Source organism: Erythrolamprus reginae, chromosome 2 (genome assembly GCF_031021105.1).
Source record: "Erythrolamprus reginae isolate rEryReg1 chromosome 2, rEryReg1.hap1, whole genome shotgun sequence".
Classification (NCBI taxonomy): domain Eukaryota; kingdom Metazoa; phylum Chordata; class Lepidosauria; order Squamata; family Dipsadidae; genus Erythrolamprus; species Erythrolamprus reginae.
Window position 1 is genome coordinate 112,848,687 of NC_091951.1, and position 25,667 is coordinate 112,874,353.

Consider the following 25,667-nt stretch of genomic DNA (forward strand, 5'->3'; position numbering starts at 1 on the left):
TTAACTGTGAGCCATCACATTGCCCCAGAAATTAAATGATGAAAAATGATAGCTAGGAAACAATATCAAACACTGTAAAGTTATTGTAGTTTTAATAATGTAATTATTTGTCATATAATTTACCAATTCTATTTGATGTCAAAGCTATCCTGTATAGCTTTTATAGTATAGAAAGAAGAATGTAAGTTACATATTGCCAGTGCAGTTGTTTTTCCTGTCTTACCATCACAAGTTTTCCAGAACTAAAATGTGTCTATACAATTAGCAGCATCATAAAGAACATTTTTTCTCATCAGAGCTCTGATGAATACAGAAACAAAAATGGATTGGCAATGAAAAGTAAATTGTTTGTGAATGGAGTCACGTATCCCGGTAAGCCATATTTTGATGGTATATGTTGTGAATACATGGAGGATATAGTTCTTGATGTAATCCTTGTAATTTCAGTGCCCTGGTGTGCTACAATCTTTTTATGTTTCTGGTAGACCAACCAAATATATATTAACTCACATAATTAAATCTTGTTAATGGGAACCCACTAGTAAATGAAAGTTAATACAACTTGACAGTGTGATTTTGATGACTGAATTCCAGTTTAATTTTCATGACTAAATTTAAATGAAAATTGAACAAATAAGAGTCCTTAATTTAGAGCCACCTTATTCCATGTAAATCCCTAACATATGCTGTTAGGTTGGGAACTCTATACTGAAATTATTTCCCTAACAGTAAAAAAGAAAGATAACTTCATGCTGCACTGTATCTATAAACCTCACCATTTTTAGTTACAAAATGAGTATACTGACTGTCAATTATCTTATGATAATTGCCCAATATATGACATTCCTATTATGTACAGTCTAATCAATAATTTTAAACAAGTCACTTTTATATATCAGTGTATATGTGCTGAATAGCTTCTGAAGACCTACACACACACACACACAAACACACAGAGGGGGGTGATGCAGTCTGGTTATAACAGCAGAGTGATTAGCATCTTGAAAATAAGGCAATTCTAGCATGAAAGACAGAGAAAGAGAATTGGCATCATTAGAATGCAAATAGCAAAAGAACATTAGCAACCCCACAAATGCAAGTAATAAAAATAAGCACAAAATTAGAGTCAATAGTTCCCCTTAATAAAAAAAAAATCACAGTTACATAAAAAATTGAATTAACTGTTAATGTATTATTTCAGGGGTAAAAGTTTGAGATTAAGTACTGAACAAAAAAAATGTTAATTGCAATAATATATAATTGTGCACCTTAACATGATATTATATGCTAACAAATTTGCATGAAAATATCAAATCTCCTCTGCCAAATTACAAATTATAGCCAGCATATAAATGGTAGGGATGGGAATGGTTGTGAAGTACTGAAAAGATGGTTTGAAATTGTACACAATTGTCTTGAACTTCTAATATGAACAGAGATATATTCCAATACAAAATCTGAATCTGATATTGCTGACTGTGTGAAATCCTAGTTTAAATCTAGAAAAAGAGACACTTTCCAAAGAACACAGGAGCCTAGCATTTTTATCATACTCTTTTTCTTAGTATATGGCTACAGGAGTGGGTTCTGGCTTTCTTCGCTGCTGGTTCGCTTCCTTATGTGTTGCACAGAAGTGTGCGCTTTGCACACACGTGCATGCACAGTGCTAAAAACCCAGCATGCACAGAAGCAAAAAACAGCTTCTGCGCATTTGGAGAAACAAAGAAGAAGATGGTGCCACCTACGGAGCTGCCAAAACAATCGGTTCAGGGGCATATATAACCTCTATAACCGTCATTGTGTATTATTGTGTATTGGACAAAATAAATAAATAAATAAATAAATAAAATGTCCAGCTGGCCATCACTGCCAGTTTGTCAAGTGGGGAAAATGAACCAGAAAGAACCCACCTCTCTAGGACTTGCTTAGTTATAGTGTCCACTTATTTTTGTATTGTGCTTGCAAGTTCTTACACCAGAGCTCGTGAAAGCATGATATGACAATGGGTTTTTGTTTTTCAGTCAATTTGTTCTGGAGCCTGGTGTTGATTTAGGCTGAGAAGGAGTAACTATGCCACTCCTTCTCAATTGGCTTCAGTATCTATATGGAAAACTTCAGTATCCATATGGAAATCTAGGTTTTCTTCATCGTAGACCAGAGCCTTAATTACACCACCATACTGGCTCTCAAACCTAGCATTTTTCTAATAGCATGCATGCATACATACATATGTACATACATACAACCATACATAAATGAAATTTAAAAAAATTAAAGACCAAACTCAATGGAACACTGGGGGTATTTTTTCCTGACCCCAAAATTTTCTACATGTTTATGTTTCAGTGGAAGAAAATACAACTTTAGGTATGATGTGTGCCATAACTTGAAGTCAGTTTTAAAATCTGCAGATTTTCTAACCGATGTAACCTCTCTACTTTTTAATGAACAAGCAAAAAGTATTAAACCTGAAGGCTCATGTACACAACTACAATAAAGCTGATAACATGCCTGGTTATAATTTACTATGATTTTGAAAGAATTCTGCTGATCATTCTATCCAAGAATATGTTGCTTCCTCTGGGAAGACAGATGTATTTAGATAAACTGCATAACTTTTCACAGAAGTACAGCATCCCATTTCTTTTTTCTCCCATCATCCTGAAGATTTCAGGATCAGATTTGTAAAATCAATTCCTTGATTGAAGAAAGAATAGTAACTAGCATTTGTGAGAAATGGTCTCTGTATGTTCACTTGCAAAAAAAAATCCTTTAGCAACAGATTTGGCATGAACAAAAGAAATAGAACAAGTTTTAAATGAGTTCAAAATGTTTTGAACATGCTTCTATAGTTTCTATGGAAATACCAGTTGTTACCAAAGAGACTATATAAAGTCATAGCTGAGAGCACTGTGTTAGCTAGAGCAATATTGCAGGACTTGTCAAATTGCTTTTCTGTAATAATTACGGATCCTATGTTTTCAGGACTACCAGTTGTGAATCAAAGTTGTAATGGTAGTGAACAATTACTAAGGCCAATAGAATATATATTATTGTGTTAACCTATGCACCTTTTTCTATTTTACCTTCTTTTTGCCAGAAGATTTCCTAGAGCTAAGCTGTATTTCTCATCAGCCCAGCATTTGGCTGTCAATATAACTCTCACTCTTTTATGTGTACTATATATGAGACAAACATTTTTGGCACATTGTTTAGGTCCATCAAGAGGTATACCATCAATCTTGGAAGATTCTTGAACTCATGGTGAAACAAAAAACACATTGATCAACATTATCTTTCATTGCTGCCATTATTGACCTTTGGTGTCCTGCCTGAGAAATCAAAACTAATCCTAATTCCAGCACATTTAATCAGTAAATTATTTCAGTTATAAATTTGAACATCTGCAGCCATATAGTACATTTTTATCACATTAAACTTAGCAAATAATACCAATATGTTTTAATACAAGCTTTTTCTTTCTTCAAGAAACTGGAGCTGAATGTTAAAATAGTCAAATTGTTTGTTTGTTTGTTTGTTAATTTTCAAGAAGGTCATTACCAGATTCTGAATAACTAACTCAATGCTAAGTTTAAAAATAATATCAAAATTAAATTAAAATGCATGTTGGTGATGAAATTTAAAAACATAAAAGCAGGTAATTCTTGTTATCTGAAAAAAAAAGTCTAAATTAAAAGATTTTAAAAAGTGATATACTTTTTTTCCCTTCTCAGACAGGAAAAATAGTTTGATATACATAACATGAAACAATTTCAGTCCAATATTTCTTTTACCTTGATCAAAAGGCTTATTTGGATTCCAGCTTCTGAAATAATCATCCTAAATGAAAAAAGATGGATATAATTAAATTACATTTTAAGCACTCTTTCAATCATATGCATGCCTGAACACATTATCAAATATATATATATATATATATATATATATATATATATATATATATATATATATATATACATACATACATACATACATACATATATATATATACACACACACACACACACACACACACAAACATATTCCCATATATTCTTGACAAAGAAATATATTTGCCAGATTTTATTGGGCAACACCTGAATGAAATTCTTTCAGACTATTCCATTAGAAACTTTAAATGATTAAAAGTCATGTATCGATTTATGAACAATACTACTATCTTATGAAGTGATGAATCTGTTTTCATTTGAACTTTACATCATGAAGCCAATATAAGGATTAGTCATTTCCATCAAGATTATTATTAACTTTTTATTATTCTTAGTTACTATGGTATTTATCAGATGTGATTATGTTTGATTTTCCCTGACATAATTTGTAAAGTCCTTGGACTTATGATGATGTCAAAACCCAAGCTGGCTACAGGCCGAGCCTGATAGGCTAAGACATGGGCAGTCGGCAAGCGGGAAAATGGGGCGGTATTATTGGTTCCCAATTTGATAAAAGGAGCTGTCAGCCGGAAAGTTGCTGTTCTTCTGCTGCCAAAGTTGCCGGTGGTGCTGAGGTTGAACTAAATGTGTTCTTCAGTGATAGGCTACCATTCCCGGCACCAACAGAATAGGGCCGGAAGCACGTGCGCATGCATGGGATTCAGCTTCTGCACATACACAGAAGCAGAATCTCTCGTGAAGATATGCCATTTCCAGCTTTTTGCTTCTGCGAATGCGCAGAAGCAAAAAAGCTGAAATCTTCAAAAAGCAGGTAAGTAATCCCCTGCTTCCAGCTGTGTTTTTCCTCCCCACACCCGTCCTGCCAGTTGCAGCCTGGCTTCCCTGCCTGGTGCCTGTCCTGCCGCTGGTGAGGGACTGATGATAGAGGGCTGGGTTTGAGATTGAGATGCCAGGCATGTCAGCAATCAAGGCCAGCCCTGTCTTTGGCCCCAATCTATGAGTGGGACTCCCCAAGGGCACCATGGACTAGGCTTCATGTGGACTTAGCCCATCCTATCCAGGGACACACATTCCTAGTCCTCATGGGTGCCTATTCTAAGTGGGTAGAACTGGCATTGATGTGTACCATCTCAGCAGAAGCTGTCTTTAAGATTTTAGAGACACTGTTCACCAATCATGGGCTTCCAGACACATAACAGCCCCTAGTTCACGGCTGTAACTTTCCAAGTGTTTCTTGCCAGGCAGGGCATCTGCCATGCCATCACAGTACCGGCTCACCCGGCTGCCAATGGCCTGGCTGAAAGAGCAGCTAGCTTAGCTAAAGAGGCTTTGGGCTGCCTGGGGCACAGCAATTGACACAATAGCATGTACAAATACCTTATAGCCCAACAGATCACCGGCTTGAACCCTACAGAATTATTAATGGGCTGCCGTCTCTGGACCGAACTATACTGTCTACAATTACAATGGTGGACAAAATCCTATTCCAGAATGTCAGCCCAGGGAATTTGCGGTGGGGGACTCCAGTTATGGACCCTTAACTTATAGCCCATGGTAACTGCCGGATCGCATGATGCAACTAACTGGATCCTGCTCTTATAGGGTTCAGCTCTCCGACGGGTGGCTATGGCACCAGAATATTAACCAATTAAGGTGTCAAGTCCCCTCCAATGAAACATCCCACTGGACCAGGCTCAAGCCTCCTCAGCAATTTCCACCTGCTCCGGAACCATGGTAGCCTGTTCTGAGCCACAACCACAGCCATTGCTCGATACAGGCATGATGCCTACCTTGCCTGATGACTCCACCTTTCTAGCACTGACTAAGACTCTGATGGATCACATCTGATGGATCACAGATCGTTCCGGAGGACTTAAAACCAGCTCCTCCCTTTTCAGCCACTGGCCTTGAACTAGGGAACGGACATCAGTCTGCTATCTCACCAACTATGCATACTCCATCTGGGAGGTGAGGGATGTAAAGTCCTCAGACTTATGGCAGCACACAAACCCAAGCCAGCTGCAAGCCAAGCTTGATTGGTTAAGATGCAAGCAGTTGGCAAGCAGGAAAATGGGAACCATGATTGGTTCCCGGTTTTGACAGCTCCTGTATAAAAGGAGCTGTCAGCCGGCAAGTTGCTGTTCTTGTTCTGGTGCTGAATCTGAAATAAACATGTTCTTGGTTAACAAGCCTTTCCTCACTTCCATTCCTGTCAGCCCAAGTTTCCCAAATGAAACACTAGTGACAAAGGATAGGATTTTGGATAGAACGGCTGGTGAATCACCTCTAGGAGCTGAAGTACCTTCGAGTTGAAGCACTTCAGAGCTGAAACGCACTAAGCTGAATCACTGTTCTAGTCACTAGCCAGGCGACGAGCAGTCGCAGGGCATCTTCCGCCAAGCTCTGTCCTTGTCAGGAGAGCCACTTTGCTGTCATTCGCTCCTTTTGAGTCACCTACCGAGATGTGGGATGATTGCCTCACATGCTTTGAATGTGTCTTAAGAGAAAACGACTTCACAGAGCTACCCAGCACTCAGAAGCTGGTCTATTTTCTGAGCTCCTGCAGCCATGAAATGTTTGCTACAGCACAAGCTTTGACAGCACTTCAGCCTTGCCTCCTCACCTCCATTCCTGTCAGCCCAGGCTTCCTATATGAAACATAATTACTTATGGAAATAGGGATAGGGACATACTATCTTACATTTCTTAAGAATAGAACATATATAAAAAGAAAAAAATGTCTGCCAATATAATAGGTGCATTGGATATAAGATTAGATAAATGTGCTAATTTTGGAAGAACAGTTTAACCTTGCTGATTGTTTTATTAAATTAAATTTTTGTAATTCCTAAATAGGATTCCATTCTTTCCAATACCTGCCTTTCAGGTTATTCCTTCCTTTCCCTTGAATCCATCCTAGTTATTTTCTCATCCTCATTTTTCCTTCCTGGCCTGGCGTATGGGAAGCCTGTATAAACTTGTATAAACAATGCATTTCTGTCTATGTGCAAATGGGAGAAAGGATGCTTGCTATATACAGTAATACCTCATCTTACGAACTTAATTACGAACTCGTCTTATGAACCTGTCAGACGTCTTCGTGACATCAAAGCTCCGCCCATGGAATTCCCTATTGGGATTTCCCACCTCCTTTCCAGCCTCCAGACCAGCCGAAAACGCTGCCGCCGATTGCAAAAACAGCACTCCGCCGAGCGCCGCCGCCCGGCTGTAACCTTCTGAAACAGCCGGACGCTTCTCAGCGGCCTCTGGAACCTGAACCTGAACTTCCGGGTTCGGTGTTCGGGAGAACGCCGAGAAGCCCCCAGCTGTTTCAGAAGGTGACAGCTGGGCGGTGGCGGCCACGGAGCGCCATTTTGCGATCTGCGGTGGGTTCATAAGCCGAAAAAAGTTCATAAGAAGAAGCAAAAAATTTCCGAACCCCGGGTTCGTATCACGAGGGATTCATATCACAAGGGGTTCGTATCATGAGGTACCACTGTACTTTATAAAGGGCTAATCTTATTTTATTAACAATGGATTTTAATTAAATATATTCATGCATTTAATTATTTTTTAATTTTTGTTCTTGGTTTTTGCCGTGCCATTATACAGGGGTACAATGCTAGATATATGTTCTGGATTGGAGAAAATTTTCCAAATCAGTCTTAAGCCAAAATTAAAGTTGGCAATTCTATATAGAAAATTGGAGAATCTGAGTATTGCCTGGAAAACATTTTCGCTCATAGATATGAAGAAATACACTATGTATTAATAATGCATTGACAATTTAAACATTAGAGAAGGAATACAGACTCTACTATGATAGAAAGGTGTGAAATAGTTTTAATTGACTAGGAGGCAATTACAGTGAAGAATATGCAGCTCATGCAAGTAGTTTACTCACACTGAGCAGTAAAGCTACCGAGCCTTGAATTCATTTTGCCATTTTCTAATTAAAGGACAAAATTAAAGAGTGATCTTAAGAAGGTTGGTCATTATAAAGTTTTACAATGCAAGAGAATAAATTACTTCCATGAACATACCAAAGTATTATCAAGAATAGCTCTAATAAGTTCTAATTTCTCCTCCATAAATTAAAATGATACTTATTTATTACATTTTTATTGCGTAAACTATCAATTTCTTCAATCATCTCTAAACTGAAAATTGTAAAGGAATAAAAAAGCCTCAGGTTTTTATAGTTTCAGAACATACGGAAGCTTATACTTTTTAAGAAACACAGAAGCAATGAATATTTCACCAGCCAAAGAACTGTAGTTTTGTTTCTGAAGAAATATTAACTATAATATAATATAATTTCAGAGAGTGACAAATTTGAAAAGAATGTCATAACACAGGAAAAAAATTGGCACAGCAGTAAAATATCCATTATTGAATTTTTTTTCTAAAACACAAACATTATTTGTGCTGACAATGAGAGAAATTATAGATGAGAATAAAATCACAGTAATAGGAAACGTAGGGAACGCAATAAAGAGTATCTCAGTTAAAATCACCTCAGTTAAATATATAGCATTTAACTATTATTATATCATCACTAACATATATTTCTCCAAAATCATTTAGTACAGCATCATTTATCAGTTCAGTTCTCAGTATGATGAATGAATTGATTGAATATATGTGTCTATTTATATGTATGTATGTTTGTATATGTCTATGAAAAGGAAGGGACACTAGTATAGATGCTCCCCATATTTGGGTATACCAGGGTGATTCCACAGGGGAAAAAAAATCACTTTTCCCTGGTACAAGCTGAGAGGAGGGGAACCTGTGGTCCAGAGGTTAAAGCTACTGCCTTACATGCAGACTCCCCAGGTTATATATATATGAACACATTTAGTTTCTGAACACATGATGCTACAAATGAATTCCTTTCTTTCAATGACAATCTTCAGTCTATGGAAATGGAACTTGATTGAATCTTGTTCAACTGAATGTTTCTATACTAAGTATGACTAAATTAATATAGCTAAATCAGCATCCAAAATTACAGGGGAGAATTCTATAAAGCTCCAGTTGCAAAGGTGTTAAATCAAAATATGAACTCAATCATATTTGCAAATCAAATTGAGTGTTTTATTCAAAACATTGAATCTGATGATTTGATTGATTTTTTACACTTTCAAAAATATTTTTTGAAGTTAGATGGGCTAATAATAAGTTATAACAATAATAAAAAATAATTTATTCAACACATTGAATTATTAATTCAAATCCAATTATGGTTTTTTTAAAAATCAGAACATTTCTTTAGGTTGAAACCATGAAAATATCACAACTGCTTAACCATTTCAATCAAATCATAGACGGTGACACATCCTTAGCTTAAATGTATCTCAGAGAAGTATGTTTCTGATTATGAGAAACTTCCCTTTCAAAAAAGATATGAACATAGATAACTAATACATAGCGAGTCAAAGGACTGCTGAGAAAGATAACAGGATTGCTCATTAAGTTATTTGGCATTATATGTTCGGTTACTGGGTTGAGTTTCCTGAAAACATACCTAGGCTAGAGTCTGCATTTTTCTGAACAATGCAATGCCCAAAGGTTCACAAAATCTCTGGCCTCTCTCTAAAATAAAGTTAGTATCACCTAGCGGCATTAATTTTACATCTAGAGTGCAGAGTTTAATAAAAATTATACATAATTTAAAATAATCCAAAGCATATAAAAAAGCAACTGTTTCTAAAAGTATGAAATAAATGTAGCAGATCTTAATTAGAGGAAATTTTTCAAGGGAGTTCAGCATGGTTGCTGAATAACGGAATTTTGGGTTGAGCTACTGTATTAAACATGATTGACATAATAAGTTATGCATGATTAATTTTATGTAATCTCATTTATTTCTGTGGAAGAATTGAAAACATTGTCTTTTAAAAATATATAATGAGTATATATCTTTATCAGGAATGAGAATGCAAATTTAAATAAATAACAGTTTAATGTCACATATGCCCAGATCATTTCATAAGACGTAGACAGGTGGGACATAACTAATTGAATATTTTAGGACACCCAAAAGTATAACAGAATGAAGAATTCAACACAATGTAGGGTACTGTTTTTTAAAAAATACTTCAGTATTTATATAAATAAGAAAACGTACCTCAACCTCCTGATTACGTAAGCATAATAAATAGGAGGAAACAAAAGAATTATATTAAATGATGTAAAACTTTCCTTTTTTTTATCTAGCAATAATACACAAGCAGATATATCCCACGCAATAGATAATATAAAATCTAAAGATGTAAATGTATTAAGATACACATTTAAAACACACATTTAATACATAAACCTTCTTCTTCAGTAAACCTACTCCAATCAAAAATATATGCTAGCTTCCAAATTCATGGTAAATATTGCATCAGGTGCAAAAAACCTGGAGTCAAGGTTAGATCCAAAATAAATAGAAGTTTATTCCATGCTACATCTGTATAACAATCTGAACTACTAATATCCCATGCAAATTGGGAGTAGATTCAACAGAATTCCAGGAGGGCTGGAATTAGTTCTCCTGTTGGTGTGAAGGGACTCCAAACTGGAGACATGCTTGATCCCTTTCTTTAGGATACCTAGTTATATCCTACTTCTTGTAAATTCTGCTGACAGCCATCTAACATTTTAAAGGTGTTATTAAGGTACTACAGTGATCCCCCGAGTTTCGCGATCCCGATCATTGCGAAAGGCTATATCGCGATTTTTCCATCCGATGACGTCACTCCCTTCCTTTCTCATCTTTCTTTCTCTCTCTCTTTCTCTATCTTGCTTCTTCCTCTCTCACACTCTCTTCTTCCCTCTCTCATCTCTTTCTTTTCTTCTCTCTCTTTCTCTATCTCTCCCCCTCTTGCTCTCGAGCAGCAAGCGAGCAGCCGAGCGGGCGGGGGAACGGGCAAGCGGCAAGCGGCAAGCGAGCAGGCGGGCGGGGGAACGGGCAAGCGGCAAGCAGCAAGCGAGCAGGCGGGCGGGTGAACAGGCAAGCGGCAAGCGAGCAGGCGGGCGGGCGAACAGGCAAGCGGCAAGCGAGCAGGCGGGCGGGCGAATGGGCAAGCGGCAAGCGAGCAGCCGAGCGGGCGGGCGAGCGGGCAAGCGGCAAGCGAGCAGGCGGGCGGGCGAACGGCCAAGCGGCAAGCGATCTTGGGGTTTCCCCTTTGCCTGGGCGGCGGGGAAGACCAGGGAAGGTTCCTTCGGCCGCCCAACAGCTGATCTGCTCCGCAGCGCAGCAGCAGCGAGGAGCCGAAGATGGGGTTTCCCCGTTGCCTCGCTGCTGCCGCGCTGCGGAGCAGATCAGCTGTTGGGCGGCCGAAGGAACCTTCCCCGGTCTTCCCCGCCGCCCACACGCAAACTCCACCATCTGCGCATGTGCGGCCATGGAAAAAGGGGCGTGCATGCGCAGATGGTGTTTTTACTTCCGCATCACTACATCCCGAAATATCGATTATTGCGAGGGGTCTTGGAACGGAACCCTCGCGATAATCGGGGGATCACTGTACTACCAAAGCATGTATACTATATATTCATATTCCTAAACAAAATTATGTTGTACTATCACACACAACATTTAAGAAATCATTGACCAACATAGTTGATCAGCTTAAAAAATAGCATAACTGAATAACAATTATTTCACATGCTCAAGAATAATAATAAATTAGAAAGGGCCCTTTAGACCCTTTGATCCAATCCTCTACTCAGTACAAATCCAAATTAAAGTTTCCTAGACAGAGGTCTTTGCTTGGACCCAGAAGCATTCTGGGTAAATAGTTCATTTATTTATCAGATTAATATAGCTATATCCATCTCACTGAAAGTGACTATGGGTAGTGCACAACAAATAGATAAATACACAAATTAAAAACCAGAGGTACAAAAAATATAAAAAATGCATTAACAATAAATATTATAAAAGAAATACAAATCCTAGGTGAAAAGGAGTAAAAGATAAATAGATCAGAAATGGAAAATATGATGCCCCCTGGGGATTCCAAGCCTGATAGCATACCCAGATGGAGACATATAATTAGGTATTATCCACATTTTGATGATTCCTCACACAATGGCAAGGATGAGTTCACAGTGGCCTAATGTATATATTTAACCCTGATGTTCTGTTCGAGTCTGTGCAACATGAAATTGAAGTTTGAGACCCTGTAAAAAAATTTCCACTGTATTTCTGAAACTTGAAATTTCATGACTTTTCATCATTTCAGGGGTTCTCTCTATGAGAATTTTTTTTGGGGGGTGGGGGGCTAACTTTTTGCTGGGCAAAAAAAATCACACTTGTACTGTTTATGTGTCTGTGTGACTCGCACCAAAATTCTTTATTTTAAGTGGTTATATTTGGTCAATGTGAAAACTTATTTCCCTTGGAAACTAGGTTGAACATTTCTGCACACAATGAAATGAAAATTGAAATAAAAAATAATGCTTATTGGTTTATTTTGTTCATAAAAGCCTGCCTGCCCCCTTTTTTTGTGAATTGTTTTTCAATTTATAGATAGTTTAGCCTGCAATATGTGTACAATGTTACTAAATTTGGTGTGGGATTACTAGTTTGAACATTCTTGATCATAAGAAAAATATAAATGAAGTGAAAAAAATGATGCTTATTGTTTTTTTAAAATCAGAAATAAGGCCTCTTCCCCCCCGCCCCCTGGCTGCTTGCAACCATTTTCACTTTAAATTTTTTTTAGGTTCCAAATCTGAAATATTTTAAATATCTTAGGCATTAATTTACTCAATTTAACATTGCTGATCATCATAAAAATATTTTTTGGGGGTGGGAGGTGGGGGCTAACGTTGAGTCTGTTTCTGGTCGTATACGACCCGGACAAAAAAGGGTTTTTTAGGTACTTAAATTTGGTCTTTTTAAAAATGTTTTTCACTGGGAAACTAGTTTGAATATTTCTAAACATAATGATATGAAAACTGAACTGAAAAAATGTATGCTTAGATTTCTATTTTGATCAAAAAAGGCCACCCCCCATTTTTTGATCATTTTGTGTCAGTTTATATTTTTTTAGGCTACAAATCTCTAAGGAATTTCCCCCCAAAAGTTTTGATATACTAAATTGAACATTCCTGATCATAAGAAAAATAGAAATGAACTGAAAAAAATGATGCTTATTTGCTTACTTTGGTCACAAAAGCCCCCCCCCCTCGGCCTTGCTGTGTGCCCTTAATTTCACTTTTTATATAGATTTGGCTAGAAATATTGGGAATATCCTTTTGAAAAGCAAGCACATGATAGCCAGACAACTAATTTTATGAAAGAAATCCATTTTACTAAAAACAAGTATGTCATTTTGAAATTAACAGCATAATTTTTATATAAATTGAAATAATTGAACACGGGGGGACTTTTATGTGCAAAATAAACAAATAAGCATCAATGTTTTCAGTTCAATTTTCATTTCATTATGTTCATAAATGTCCAAACTGGTAATTCAATGCCAAAGTTGTTGAAAATATTTGGAATTAGGGGCCTAGAAAAATTTATAAAATGACATGCTTGAAAAAATGGGGGGGTACGGCCCTTTTATGAGCAAAATAAACAAATAAGCATCATTTTTTTCACTTCACTTTTCATATCATTATGTTCAGAAATGTTCAAACTAATAATTCCATACCAAATTTAGTAAAACTGTACCTTGTTTGCAGGCAAAACTATCTATAAATTAAAAAGAATTCACAAAAAAGGGGGCGGGGCAGGCTTTTATGAGCAAAATAAACCAATAAGCATTATTTTTTTATTTCAATTTTTATTTCATTGTGTGCATATTTGTTCAATCTAGTTTCCAAGGGAAATAAGTTTTCAAATTGACCAAATATAAGCACTTAAAATAAAGAATTTTTGGTGCAAGTCAGAGATTCGTAAACAGTACAAGTGTATAGTGGTTTTGAACAGAGCAACAGGGTTAAAAGGAGAGGAGAAAACACTGAACACTGCAAAGTCAGAACCAAGGGTGAGACTTCTTCTAGACACCATTGACTGAAATTGACCCCAAATGAAGGAGACAAAACAACATAACATAATGAACCCACCTGCAAATCTTTGACCCAATCCATAAATATAACATGGTCAATGAAAACCCACTCCACTCATATCAGAGATCATCCAAATGAGTGACCAATTTTCATCCCATAGTTAGGTCTGAATCCTTACTGAAAGGATTAAAATAATATATTTCTTTCACAGTCCTCTGCAACTAATATTCAATAATCATCTTCTCCCACAATTTATAGAGGTGAAATACTGGATTAACGGTATCTAGTGAGATTCAATGGTGGCTTCTTGAGAAATGGAGGGGGTGGGGATAAAAGTTTCTTTAAAAATGGAATACCCTTCCATTAAAGATGAATTAAACATTGTCAGAATCCACTGAAACACTAAAACCATGGGAGATCATGGATCTAAAGAGCAGATGAACAGATGAGCTCACAGTTCTGAGGACCAAGTCAACATTCTCAGATCAAAGAGATTCAGACCAATTCCAAATAACTGGGCAAAACTTCACCCTAGGACCTCTAACAAGACCAGTATCCAATTAGGAATAAATCTGAGAAATATTTTCTGACAGAGTCTGCACAAATGCTTTCACATATCTCATAAGAGATTCTTCACACCCACTTTATTCAAGAGAGTTCATATTCCTCGTTTGATGCCAGTAACCCATTTTCTTTCATTTCATCTCCTTAAAGTTTTCTGTAAACCATAGTGAGTGACAAGATACATGAGAAAAAAGATATTTCATAGTTGTAATCTGATTGTCATTTGGAATAAGGTGGACTCACCTGCCACCTTATTTCAAATGGCAATCAAGATATTAAATGGATCATACGGTAGAAGCTGCTCTGGAATCACCAATCAGCAGAGGTGGACCAATCTAATAGTTTCATCCTCCCTGCAGTAGATGGTAACAATAGAGAATCCCATAGAAATCAGGGTACAATATGACTATGAGAAAGGAGGCACCAAAACTTTCCCCATTTTAGATTATATTGCCACTGTCCTGACAGGAAGACAAAATCCAGAGTATGATCACTGTCTCAAGTAGTGCTCTTGATAATTTACGATAGGTTCATGGCTCAAATAGGAACACCTAAGCTATCTCAGATCCGATTCCTAGGAAGGAATATTAAAGGACTCCACCGTCAACCTTAAAATGGAGTCAAGTAACTTAGGCAGGGATAACTAACTTGCTGTATAATAATAATAATTTAATAATTTATTAGATTTGTATGCCGCCCCTCTCCGAAGACTCGGAGCAGAGAGACTGGTAACAATCCCAAATGTTCTCTAGAGGCCACCTTAATGACCTTCTTCACAAATGGGGATTTATGGGGCAGGGCCCCTGAAAGTTCTAAGACATTGTCTGATAACAATCACCATATCTTCACTCACCCTGAAGTCTTGGCTGATGCCATACTCAAAACAAGGCTGGACAAATTTCAGAAAAGGCAACTTCCAACCTACAGTTCTCACTAATACAGGCCAGGCTGGTCTTCTCATCCATGATCAAATCGTGAATGAGGGAAGCTTTGTTACAGACTGACCTGGCATTCAAAAGCAGTAGCCAGATGCCAGGACCACTGAAGATTAACTCAACCTTCAGGACTGATATCAAGAAGATAGAACATGGAGCCATTTCAAGACAGCAGTTCTGCTTTCCCGGGGTGGCCCACTCCTTCTCTCCCTCCCCTCACAATTTCATGGCTCAACTGTTCTTCCTGCTAGGAATCTATTTTCCTGTAATTTAAATTTATTATTCCACATACTGCACTCAGGGACCAAAGAGTTCTTGACTTTCTTCTCTGTGACATACATTCAAATATTTGAATAGTCCTATCCAATCTTCCTGTGGTTTTCTCAGTGTTAGACACCCTCAGTTCCTTAAATTTATCTTTGTACTACTTCTAATGCCATGATTATCCCCCTCGGCATTCGGTAATCTTGTTTCAGTTGATATAACATCTTCTTGAATATGATGTCCAGAACAACACATAGGACTCCAGTTGGAATCTTACAAAAGCAGATTAATCTATTATTTCCTGTGATTTGGAAACTTTGTTGTAATGGCTTTCTTTGTAGCTGTAGCACACTTTTTCATTTGCACTACTACTTCTTCATCCTAGACCAGTGCTTTCAATTTCTCTTTTCTAATTGAAGAACATTGATTTTGTTAGTTTTCTCAGACATATCAAGTATGTTCTCAATTTTATGACCTGTTGCACAATTGCCTACTTTTCTCAGCAACAACATGATGATTTTGTAGTACTAAATCCTATTCTCCATTCAAGATTTATTCCTGAATGTGGATTGCTGTTTTTGTTATCAACCTGACTTTTCTAAACAGCTTGAAATAATCACTTTATGCATATGTACAGAGTCCATTATGGAATAAAGAAAAGCCAATGAATTTTCCATTGTCATCTTTTCTGGACTATGGTAAAGAAAATCCCTATGGTTTTCTTCTTAAGGAGACAAATTCCTTTTAATCACCCATAGTAGGGAAGCAAAACAACATTTTGACCTCTACTAAGCTGGAAGAGACCATAGTAACATAATAAGGAGGACAGAGTTAATCTTTCTATTTCTCAGCCAAGGGAGCCAGAGTTGTCCAAAAGCATTTTCATGGCCATGTGGCCAGCATAAGTATACACCAAAGTACTTCTAACTGAATTTTACCTATTTATGTACTCACATTTGCATGTTTTCAAACTGCTAAGTGGGCAGGAGCTGGTGCAGAAACACTCTTTCTGGGTAGCATCTTACTCTCATTCCCAATATTAATTTAGGGGAAGAGTGGGGGAAATGACTGCTCCCAAGTTCAGTGTAGTAAGCTCTGTTATTCGATAGCAGTTTAATGTATTTGTATGCTGTAATATATGTCGAATACGTAAGACGAAGACAGGCTTGTAATATTATTATTGTATTCAGAGATATTAACTGATTTGAATGTGTATGACCGGACTGTTTAACTTGATTGTGCTATTTCAAAAGTAAACACTATTTTATACACTTTAATGTATCTGTCTTGTATGACTGAATAATTACTCACATCTCCTGGTTATCTGCTGGAATCCCACATTTCCTCTGTGCGTGTCCTTGATAACTCAAGGGTTCTGCACACTCCTTAACATGTCTGTGCTTCTAGAAATTGATTTTTCTGCAACAAACCCTGACACTATTGTTTATTATGATTGCTTTAGCTAATTTGATATTTTAAAAAAAATATTAGTTAAGGTAAATGATTTTTTTTAAAAAAAATAGTGTTGTATGCTTGTTAGTGAGATGGGCAGCTATATAAATTAGATACACGGATAAAAGAAAATTCTATGTACTACCTTAGTGAGTGACTCCTTATTAAGGGTTTGGACTCTCTCCATAATCTGCAATCTGCAATTAGAGTTTATCTTAACTTTATCCAGGTCCAAGCCTACCTAGCGTTTTCAATCAAAGTGCTTGGGAGGAGGATACCAAATGCAAGTGTATTAAAATGAACACAGATTAATGGTTATTGCAATGCTTGATTTCCTTCACATGATTTACCCACTTGTGATGATCTTCTTTGCCAATCATTGGCTTCTGATTAAGGACTCTGTCAACTTCTAAAGTGATTATTAGAAACAATGGGAAGCTAAGGCAGTTTATCTAATTTGACCATGAAGGGAATTAATAAATCATTTATTTTTGTTTTACAAATGTCAATCAGTTTTTGTATAATTCATCTCAACTCATCCTTCTTAAATCTGGTACATCAGTCACCCTTATTAGTTATCCTTGCAGGAGGAGGAATAGTGTTTGAATATTATCAAATATTAAAGTGATATTTGAGGCAATTGTCCTACAAATATTAGAATATATAGGAGCTTAAGCACAATTTTCTGTAGAATAGAATAGAACAGAACAGAATAGAATTCTTTATTGGCCAAGTGTGATTAGATACACAAGGAATTTGTCTTTGGTGCATGTGTTCTCAGTGTACATAAAAGAAAAGATACATTTGTCAAGAATCAGGAGATACAACACTTAATGATTGCCATAGGGTATAAATAAGCAATCAGGAAACAATCAGTATTACTATAAACTGTAAGGATACAAGCAACAAGTTACAGTCATACAGTCATTAGTGGGTGGAGATGGTTGATAGGAATGATGAGAAAAACTAATAGTAATAGTAATGCAGCCTTAGTGAATAATTTGACAGTGGTAAGGGAATTATTTCTTTAGCAGAGTGATGGCGTTCAAGAAAAAACTCTTCTTGCGTTCTGTGTCTGTATAATGTCATTTTGAGGGTAGGAGTTGAAACAATTTATGTCCAGGATGCGAGGGGTTAGTAAATATTTTCACGGCCGTCTTATTTTTCTAAATGTTTATAATTCCATGATACCCATGGAATAAGGTGTTATATTCCTTAATTTAAGTTAAAAAAATAGGAAAGAAAATCAATCAACAGACTCTAGCTAGATTTCTTCAGGAAGATCTATTCCTAAAATGTCCTCCTGACTTCCAAAGTTCTATTCCGCTTTATTGCCACTGAAATGGAATCAAACCACTGTACCACTTATCATCCTCTTCTCTTTTCTTTCAGCATATAAAGTAGTTGCCTTCCGATTGTAAATGTGTTCGAAAGAGGTTCATCTGGGTTCTGTCTTCCTGGCATGAGTGAACAATAAGTCACATTGGAAGAGGAAGGCAACTTCCAGGAGTTTTATTTCTGCAGAAATAGAAATCTTTGTGTTTTGATAAAAAAAGGAAAATGTTTTCCCGGTCCAGTCATGTTTGACTCTAGCAGATGGTGCTCATCTCTGTTACTTAACCAAGGGAGCTAGCATTGTCCAAAGATGATTCTGTGGCCATGTGTCCAGCATGATTATACACTGAGGTGATGGAATACTATTACCTATTTATCTACTTGCATTTGTATGGTTTTGAACTGTTAGGAAGGAGCAGGGGCAGGAAAGGAAGCTCACCCTGTCACACGATACTTTGATCTCAATCTAGAACAAGATAGCAAACCTTCCTAATCCTAGCATTGTCAGGTGTTTCCTGTTGCGTGTCTGTGTCAGTTTTACAAGGAAGATGACAAAAAGAGGGGGGAAACTTAAACAGTCCAATAGGTAATTTATCACTTCTAATATTTGACTTGTTTCTACATAATTTGATTAATTCCTTGCTGATGTGATGTTGAAAACGTTATTTGAGACTTTTTCTTGTAGAAGGTATCACTTTTGCTATTGCTCTTTCTAGGATTTAAAGGGGACTTTCCTTAGATGAAGGATGTCATTTTATATTTTCTATTCATTATTATATATTCTTAAACTGTCATCAAGCTACCGAATGTAACTTCTTCTTTTGCGGGATCATACAACTCTTCAGAATCTGTTCCTCATTGTTTTCATAGTCTCTTTGCTGTTTAAAAAAAAAATCATATTTGCTTGCAAAGATTTTAAAATGATTCTTTCTAAGGATATACATAGCTCTATTGTTTTCTTTTACAGTAAGACAATGTAAGAATTATTTTTTCTGTTTTTTTTTTAAAGTTTCTTTATTGAATTTTCACAAATAATTCAACTCACAATTTGTTCCATTTTACAGATCATAAACAATCTTTGTTAGTGTGTTTCAGTATTTTTTTTTACCTATTACATTCAGTAGTGTACATTATACATTATACATTATACATTTATTATCTAATATTTATTACTTTTCCTAAATGGTATTTTTTCTGTTGTTACTGTTACTGTTTCTAGGTCTAATGTGTAGCTAATATTTCTTAGCTACATCCTTAGAAGCATCAAACAAAATCTCATTAAATGATACTGGGCAGACTTCACAAGATTGAACAGACCATGACTTGAAGAGTCTGATAGCTGTTTATTGCTCCCTGTAGTACTATTAGGATCAAAACTTTTGTATCTTTTCTTATGTCATGCTGACATGAGAGTCCTATGGGACTGAGAAAGGTTATAAGTGCTGTCAATTAATTAATTAATAACTAATGTAAAATTTGAGATACCATCATATTACATTGCAGCTCCAAAGAGAGTTTGGTATCACATAGTTTGATAGTATAAGCACTGAACTTCTTCGTGTCAGTGCAAAAAAGAAAAAGTTTGGTGGAATTTTAAAAAGTCAGATGTAAGAATTAATAGAAAAGGAGAAAATATGCTTAGCTTAAAGGTTAGAAACAGTCATATTAATCATGGAATGAAACAAATGGGGAAAGACTCAGAATAAGCAAGAAATCAAATTGTTGAGTCATAGAAAACGAGAAAGAAAGAAAGTTAAAGAAGAAATAATATTAATTGCTTAAAGCCTCAATTAGATAAGGAACTAATAGAATTTGTTGTAATTATATGTGCAAGTAGTATATTTTTTGTGGAATATATCATCATTACCTCAGATAATTATAATCTTTTTATATTCAATGTAGAGTGCGGGTAGCTGAAAATTACACATTGGGATTCTGAATAGTAAGTACATGTCTTACTATCAGAGGAAGAGGGGAGTCCTACAGGTAAGGAAAGCACTATCTAAACAGGTCTAGGTGTGAATAAAAACAGGTGGTTCCAGGAATTAAAGTTAAATGATAATGCAAGTACAGTCAGTTACAAGGGGGAAACAAATTCCAGAAAACAATGGGATTTAATTCTTGTGTAGCTAAACATCCATGGATGAAACTTAGGGAGTTAGCAATAGCAACAGCATTTAGACTTGTATACCTCTTCACAGTGCTTTACAGCCCTCTCTAAGCAGTTTACAAAGAATAAGCATATTGCCCCTAACAATCTAAGTCCTCATTTTACCGACCTTGGAAGGATGGAAGGCTGAATCAACCTTGAGCCTACTGAGATTTGATCTGCCAAACTGCTGGCAGCTGGTGATCAGCAGAAGTAGCTTGCAATACTGCACTCTAGCCACTGCACCACAGAGGCTCTTGCTTGAAGTTAAATGAAGTTCATCACTCAGTGTTGCTTCATTATGAGATATGCAGCAAATAATTTTAATAAATAAATAAATAATCCTCTCCCTAGTGTTTTTCCTGCAGGCTCCATTTTTCAAGTCAACATGATTACACACAGTTTCTGGGTCCAACATTTTTCACGTCTGCATTTACTGTATCTTGCCATCTTTGCTTTGGCCTTCTACAAGGGTTCTTTGACATCTATCTATCTATCTATCTATCTATCTATCTATCTATCTATCTATCTATCTATCTATCCATCTATCTATCTATGTATTGTTAGAGTTGAAAGGGATCTGCATTAAAGTGGAAGGTGATGTAGGAAATGGTGTCCAGTTGCTCCCACATTTTCTCTGATATTCTTGTGGTCTACATTTTCTTCCAAACTGTGTCATTACTGACATGGTCAGGGAGAGAAATGTCTAATGACCAATGGAGCACACACATTTAAATAACTAAAACATTCTTCCATCTATTGCATGTCTGCAAGCAATTCTTCAGTGTCTTATAAGATGCCAGCCGAAGATGACAAGAATAAAATTTGGATTCTGTTCCATGACAAATATTTGACCTCATAGTTGCCTCTGAGCTGATCAGTGAGCAATGGCTCACTTAAAAATCATCATCAACTCAGAGTTTTTAAAACCTGCCCAGAAGCTGAGAGGGAAAGAGTGAGAGGGAAAGAGTGCCGCCCAGTCCCGAAGGGACTGCCGCTCAGACACTATACTTTTCCGCCCACCCCCCCAAAAAATTAGAGGGAACACTGACCTATTACTTAGTTATGACCATCTCTTAAGTAATCTATTTAAAAAAAATAGAATAGAATAGAACTTTATTGGCCTTGTGTGTTTGGACACACAAGGAATTTGTCTTTGTGCACATGCTCTCAGCATACATAAAAGAAAAAGATACATATGGTACAACACTTAATGATTGTCATAGGGGTCAAATAAGCAATGAAGAAACAATCGATATTAATAAAAATCTTAGGATACAAGCAACAAGTTACAGTCATACAGTCCTAAGTGGGAGGAAAAGGAGGATAGGAATGATGAGAAAAACTAGTAGAAATAGAAGTGCAGAAAAAAAATAATTACCAAGATAGATCCATCCTATACAGTTTTTGAAATTAAATTTGATGATGCAAAATGCAGACATGCAGGTAATATATGTGCTTTTACAACAGCACATATGACACCTCTGTGAAATGGGCGGTCAAATAAATTTGATGAATGAATGGATGGATAGATGGATGGATGGATGGATGGATATATATATAGATAGATAGATGAATAAATAATAAATAAATAATTCATAGGAAGGAGTCTACGGAGAGGGGCGGCATACAAATCCAATAAATTATTATTATTATTATTATTATTATTATTATTATTATTATTAGTTTTCCACTTTCATTTCCTCCTCCTTGCAATATTGTAGTTTAATCCAATATCAGGGCAATAGGAGAGCAGCAACTACTGTTTGTAGTGTTTGCTAATACTAATCCAGACCATAATATAACATTCCCCCAAGGCTAAATGCCTAGTGAAATAAATTGTAATGTCACCAAATTATACATTTTTAATGCAAATATAGATTTCCCAGTTGTAACAACAGACCTGTTTTAGTTAAAAAGCAAAAGTTTTTCAACCTTCTGTGAACAATGTATTTTTTCTAGCAATCTTTTTCTATTTGGTTTCTTGGGAAATGTGGAATATTCATTCAATTAGTCTGGCTTCCACAATGAATGGATAGCAGGTAGCAAGGGAATATTCTTTCTCTCTTTTTTCTGATGGCAGAAGGAACCCTTGAAGACATCATGATATATTTCCCAAGATGGGTAGAATTCAGGAGATATTACTTTTGCACATGACAAGACAAAGGGATGGAGTACAAAGAAGGAATGTTTTCAATATCAGCAAGGTTGGAGTGGCAGGTAAACTTATGGGAATTAGGAGATTTCTATGTCACTACAACTCACTGCTAATGAAATTAAAAGAGGTGTTCTCCTTTGGAAAAAAATAGTTGGTTTGGTAAACAATGAGTATAAACTCATTCATTCCTACAAAATATGACAGGAAGGTTGTTTTTTTTTAATCGGTCTTTTCTCTCTTTTAAGTCATTTTTTCTATATTTGTTTAAAGTTGAGGTTTTTTATTTCTCATAGAATGAAAACTTTCCTCACTTTATTCATGACAAAGCTGATACAGACTACTATTTCTGCTTGTAAAAATAAAATGGTGGATTCTATTAAAATGGAAAGTCTGTCAAACCAAACTCACATAAGTAGTAACTTTCAATAAGTGCAAGACTCTTTTTCATTGTCTAAAAACTAGATTGCCTATCTCATTAGTGTGATTCTCTCCCCCCCCCCCTCCATTTGGATATCTGTATCCAATAGTTGGAGATTAAATTTTCTCCAAATAGAGCTCAATAACTAAGGGTTTATGGACGCATCCATTAAACAATATAAAAGTGGCCTGCTGTTGTTTTCTTCTGGAATTTTTTAATATCCCAGTCCAGCTTAAAGTACTAATATTCTCTGGAGGTATCTCATTGAAGCATTAGCCAGGTATGAATTTTTTAACTTCCAAGCCCAATGAAGTTGGCAGGTCCTCTGTCAAATATGTTCAGAAAGCCACTCATAAATGCCAACAATCCTGAGGCAAAACACATCCCTTTAGTGTGTGTGTGTATGTGTTTGAGTGTCTCTGTGTGTTAAACATGTAGTTCGAGTGCCTAACTGCCTCAAAGCCAGGGCTTGAGTGCTTGATTTTGAGTGAAAGCACCTAGCATAAATAGAAACTTGGTAGCATGGATGGAACATGCTACATAATGTCACATATAAGTACACATTCTATAAAAAAGACAAGAAAGAATATAATGGGAATGTCATAAGAACTATCCATAGGAATTGTGAGGTATTAATAGATCTTTAGGGTTCTCTTCAATTAAAAATAAAATAAGTGTCTAAATAAAATAGGATTTTAGCAATGGATAGATTCAATTACCCTCTCACAGAATAATATAAAAGATCTGGGTGTTGTTGTTTTTTACAATTAAGTGTTTAAATATTAGATCTCATAACAACTGCATTCTAGAGAAGAGTCTCATAATAGGAGGTTCATACGTCTAGTTGTTCAAAATATCCAGTATCAACAGAGAAGTTGGTAAATATTTAAGTTGAAAAATAGAAAAGATTCCAAACCATTCATATTTAACTTCAGGTTAAAAAAAGCATTTGAAGAATGAAGGAATCAGTAATTGCAAACTGAAAAGGAGATTAAACAAGTAAAATAAATCTGGCACTACTTATCAACTTTATATTCATCACAATTAAAGCAAACTTTCAGCAGTCTATTGTAGGTAACAGCAGCCTAAACTGAGGCATAGAAATGAAAACATTTAAGAAACAATGAGATAAAATAATTAATTAATTAATCTTATGTGCTGTACGACCAGCTCCTATGAATCAACAGAGTGATATCTTGTGGAACATAGGAAATGTGTGTTCTGTGTCACAGTGGATGCCCTCTGGAATATGATTTGGTTGGCTCCCATCCTGATTGTGTTCCAGAAGACTATTAAACATCTGACTCTTCTTTCAAATTAAGAAAGTTTTATTTTATTTATTTATTTATTTATTTGTTTTAATACACAATGGGGGTTTTAGTGGGTATATATCTATATACACATAGTAAAATACATGATGAAGGTTATAGAGGAGATACTCATAGTAAAATATATCTAAGAAATAATAGAAAAGAAGGTATAGTAATAGAACATATCAATGAAAGAATAGAAGAAGAGATATAGGAATAGAAGAAAGGTATAGGAGATATAGGAGAGCAATAGGACAAGGGACGGAAGGCACACTAGTGCACTTGTACTCGCCCCTTACTGACCTCTTAGGAATCTGGATAGGTCAACCGTAGATAATCTAAGTGTAAAGTGTTGGGGGTTTGGGGATGACACTATGGAGTCCGGTAATGAGCTCCATGCTTCGACAACTCGGTTACTGAAGTCATATTTTTTACAGTAAAGTTTGGAGCGGTTAATATTAAGTTTAAATCTGTTGTGTGCTCTTATGTTGTTGTGGTTAAAGCTGAAGTAGTTGGGTCGCATTGTTGAATGTTTTATGTATTGTAGTGTTGTCACTGGGTTTGGCAATTTGTTGTACACCCTTAGTATTTCCTATTTTACTTCTTCTGTCTTGTTTGCAATGCAAGCCACCCATAGCCAAACTGAGCTGGCTGGTGTGCAATTTTAATAAACTTCCTGTCATTTCTCATAGGTCCCCATGAAAAGCTTAATTTTCAAAAGTCACCAGATGTGGATATGTGGCATGATTTCCACTGGGAGGCTACTTTTTCAGATTTTTTTTCTCAGCAGTATTTCTTTTACTGGATGATAAAATTCCATTTTTCCTAATGCCTTTAATCTCATTGCCTGGAATTTCTTGTTGAATACATAGATATAATAGAAATCAAATGAATAAATGAACAGACAAAACAATACCTTTCATGACAAACCTTCAGCCTAGATATTTCTAACTTCATTTTCTAGATTTTACCTCAAAATATGAAGTACAGTATAATTAAAACTTTATCTTTAAAGTATTAAAAAGTCCCAAACAAATACCAAGGGAAATAATTACTAGTATTTAAACAATTATAGCTTTTGCTTTGTATCATAAAAACAAAGGATTATTTTGTTGTCTTAATCCTTAAATTAGTAGTAGTAGTAGTAGTAGTAGTAG

General features: G+C 36.0%; 1 protein-coding gene across 3 annotated transcripts in view; it reads right to left on the reverse strand.

Annotated features, from left to right (window-relative positions):
- The window catches only part of SPOCK1 (SPARC (osteonectin), cwcv and kazal like domains proteoglycan 1), a 585,260-nt gene that overhangs the window by 415,316 nt on the left and 144,277 nt on the right, over positions 1 to 25,667 (reverse strand). For all 3 annotated transcript variants that reach the window (XM_070739206.1, XM_070739208.1, XM_070739207.1), the window contains exon 3: positions 3,795 to 3,840. In XM_070739206.1, the coding sequence (XP_070595307.1) occupies positions 3,795 to 3,840 (46 nt within the window). The remainder of the gene's footprint in view (positions 1 to 3,794; positions 3,841 to 25,667) is intronic.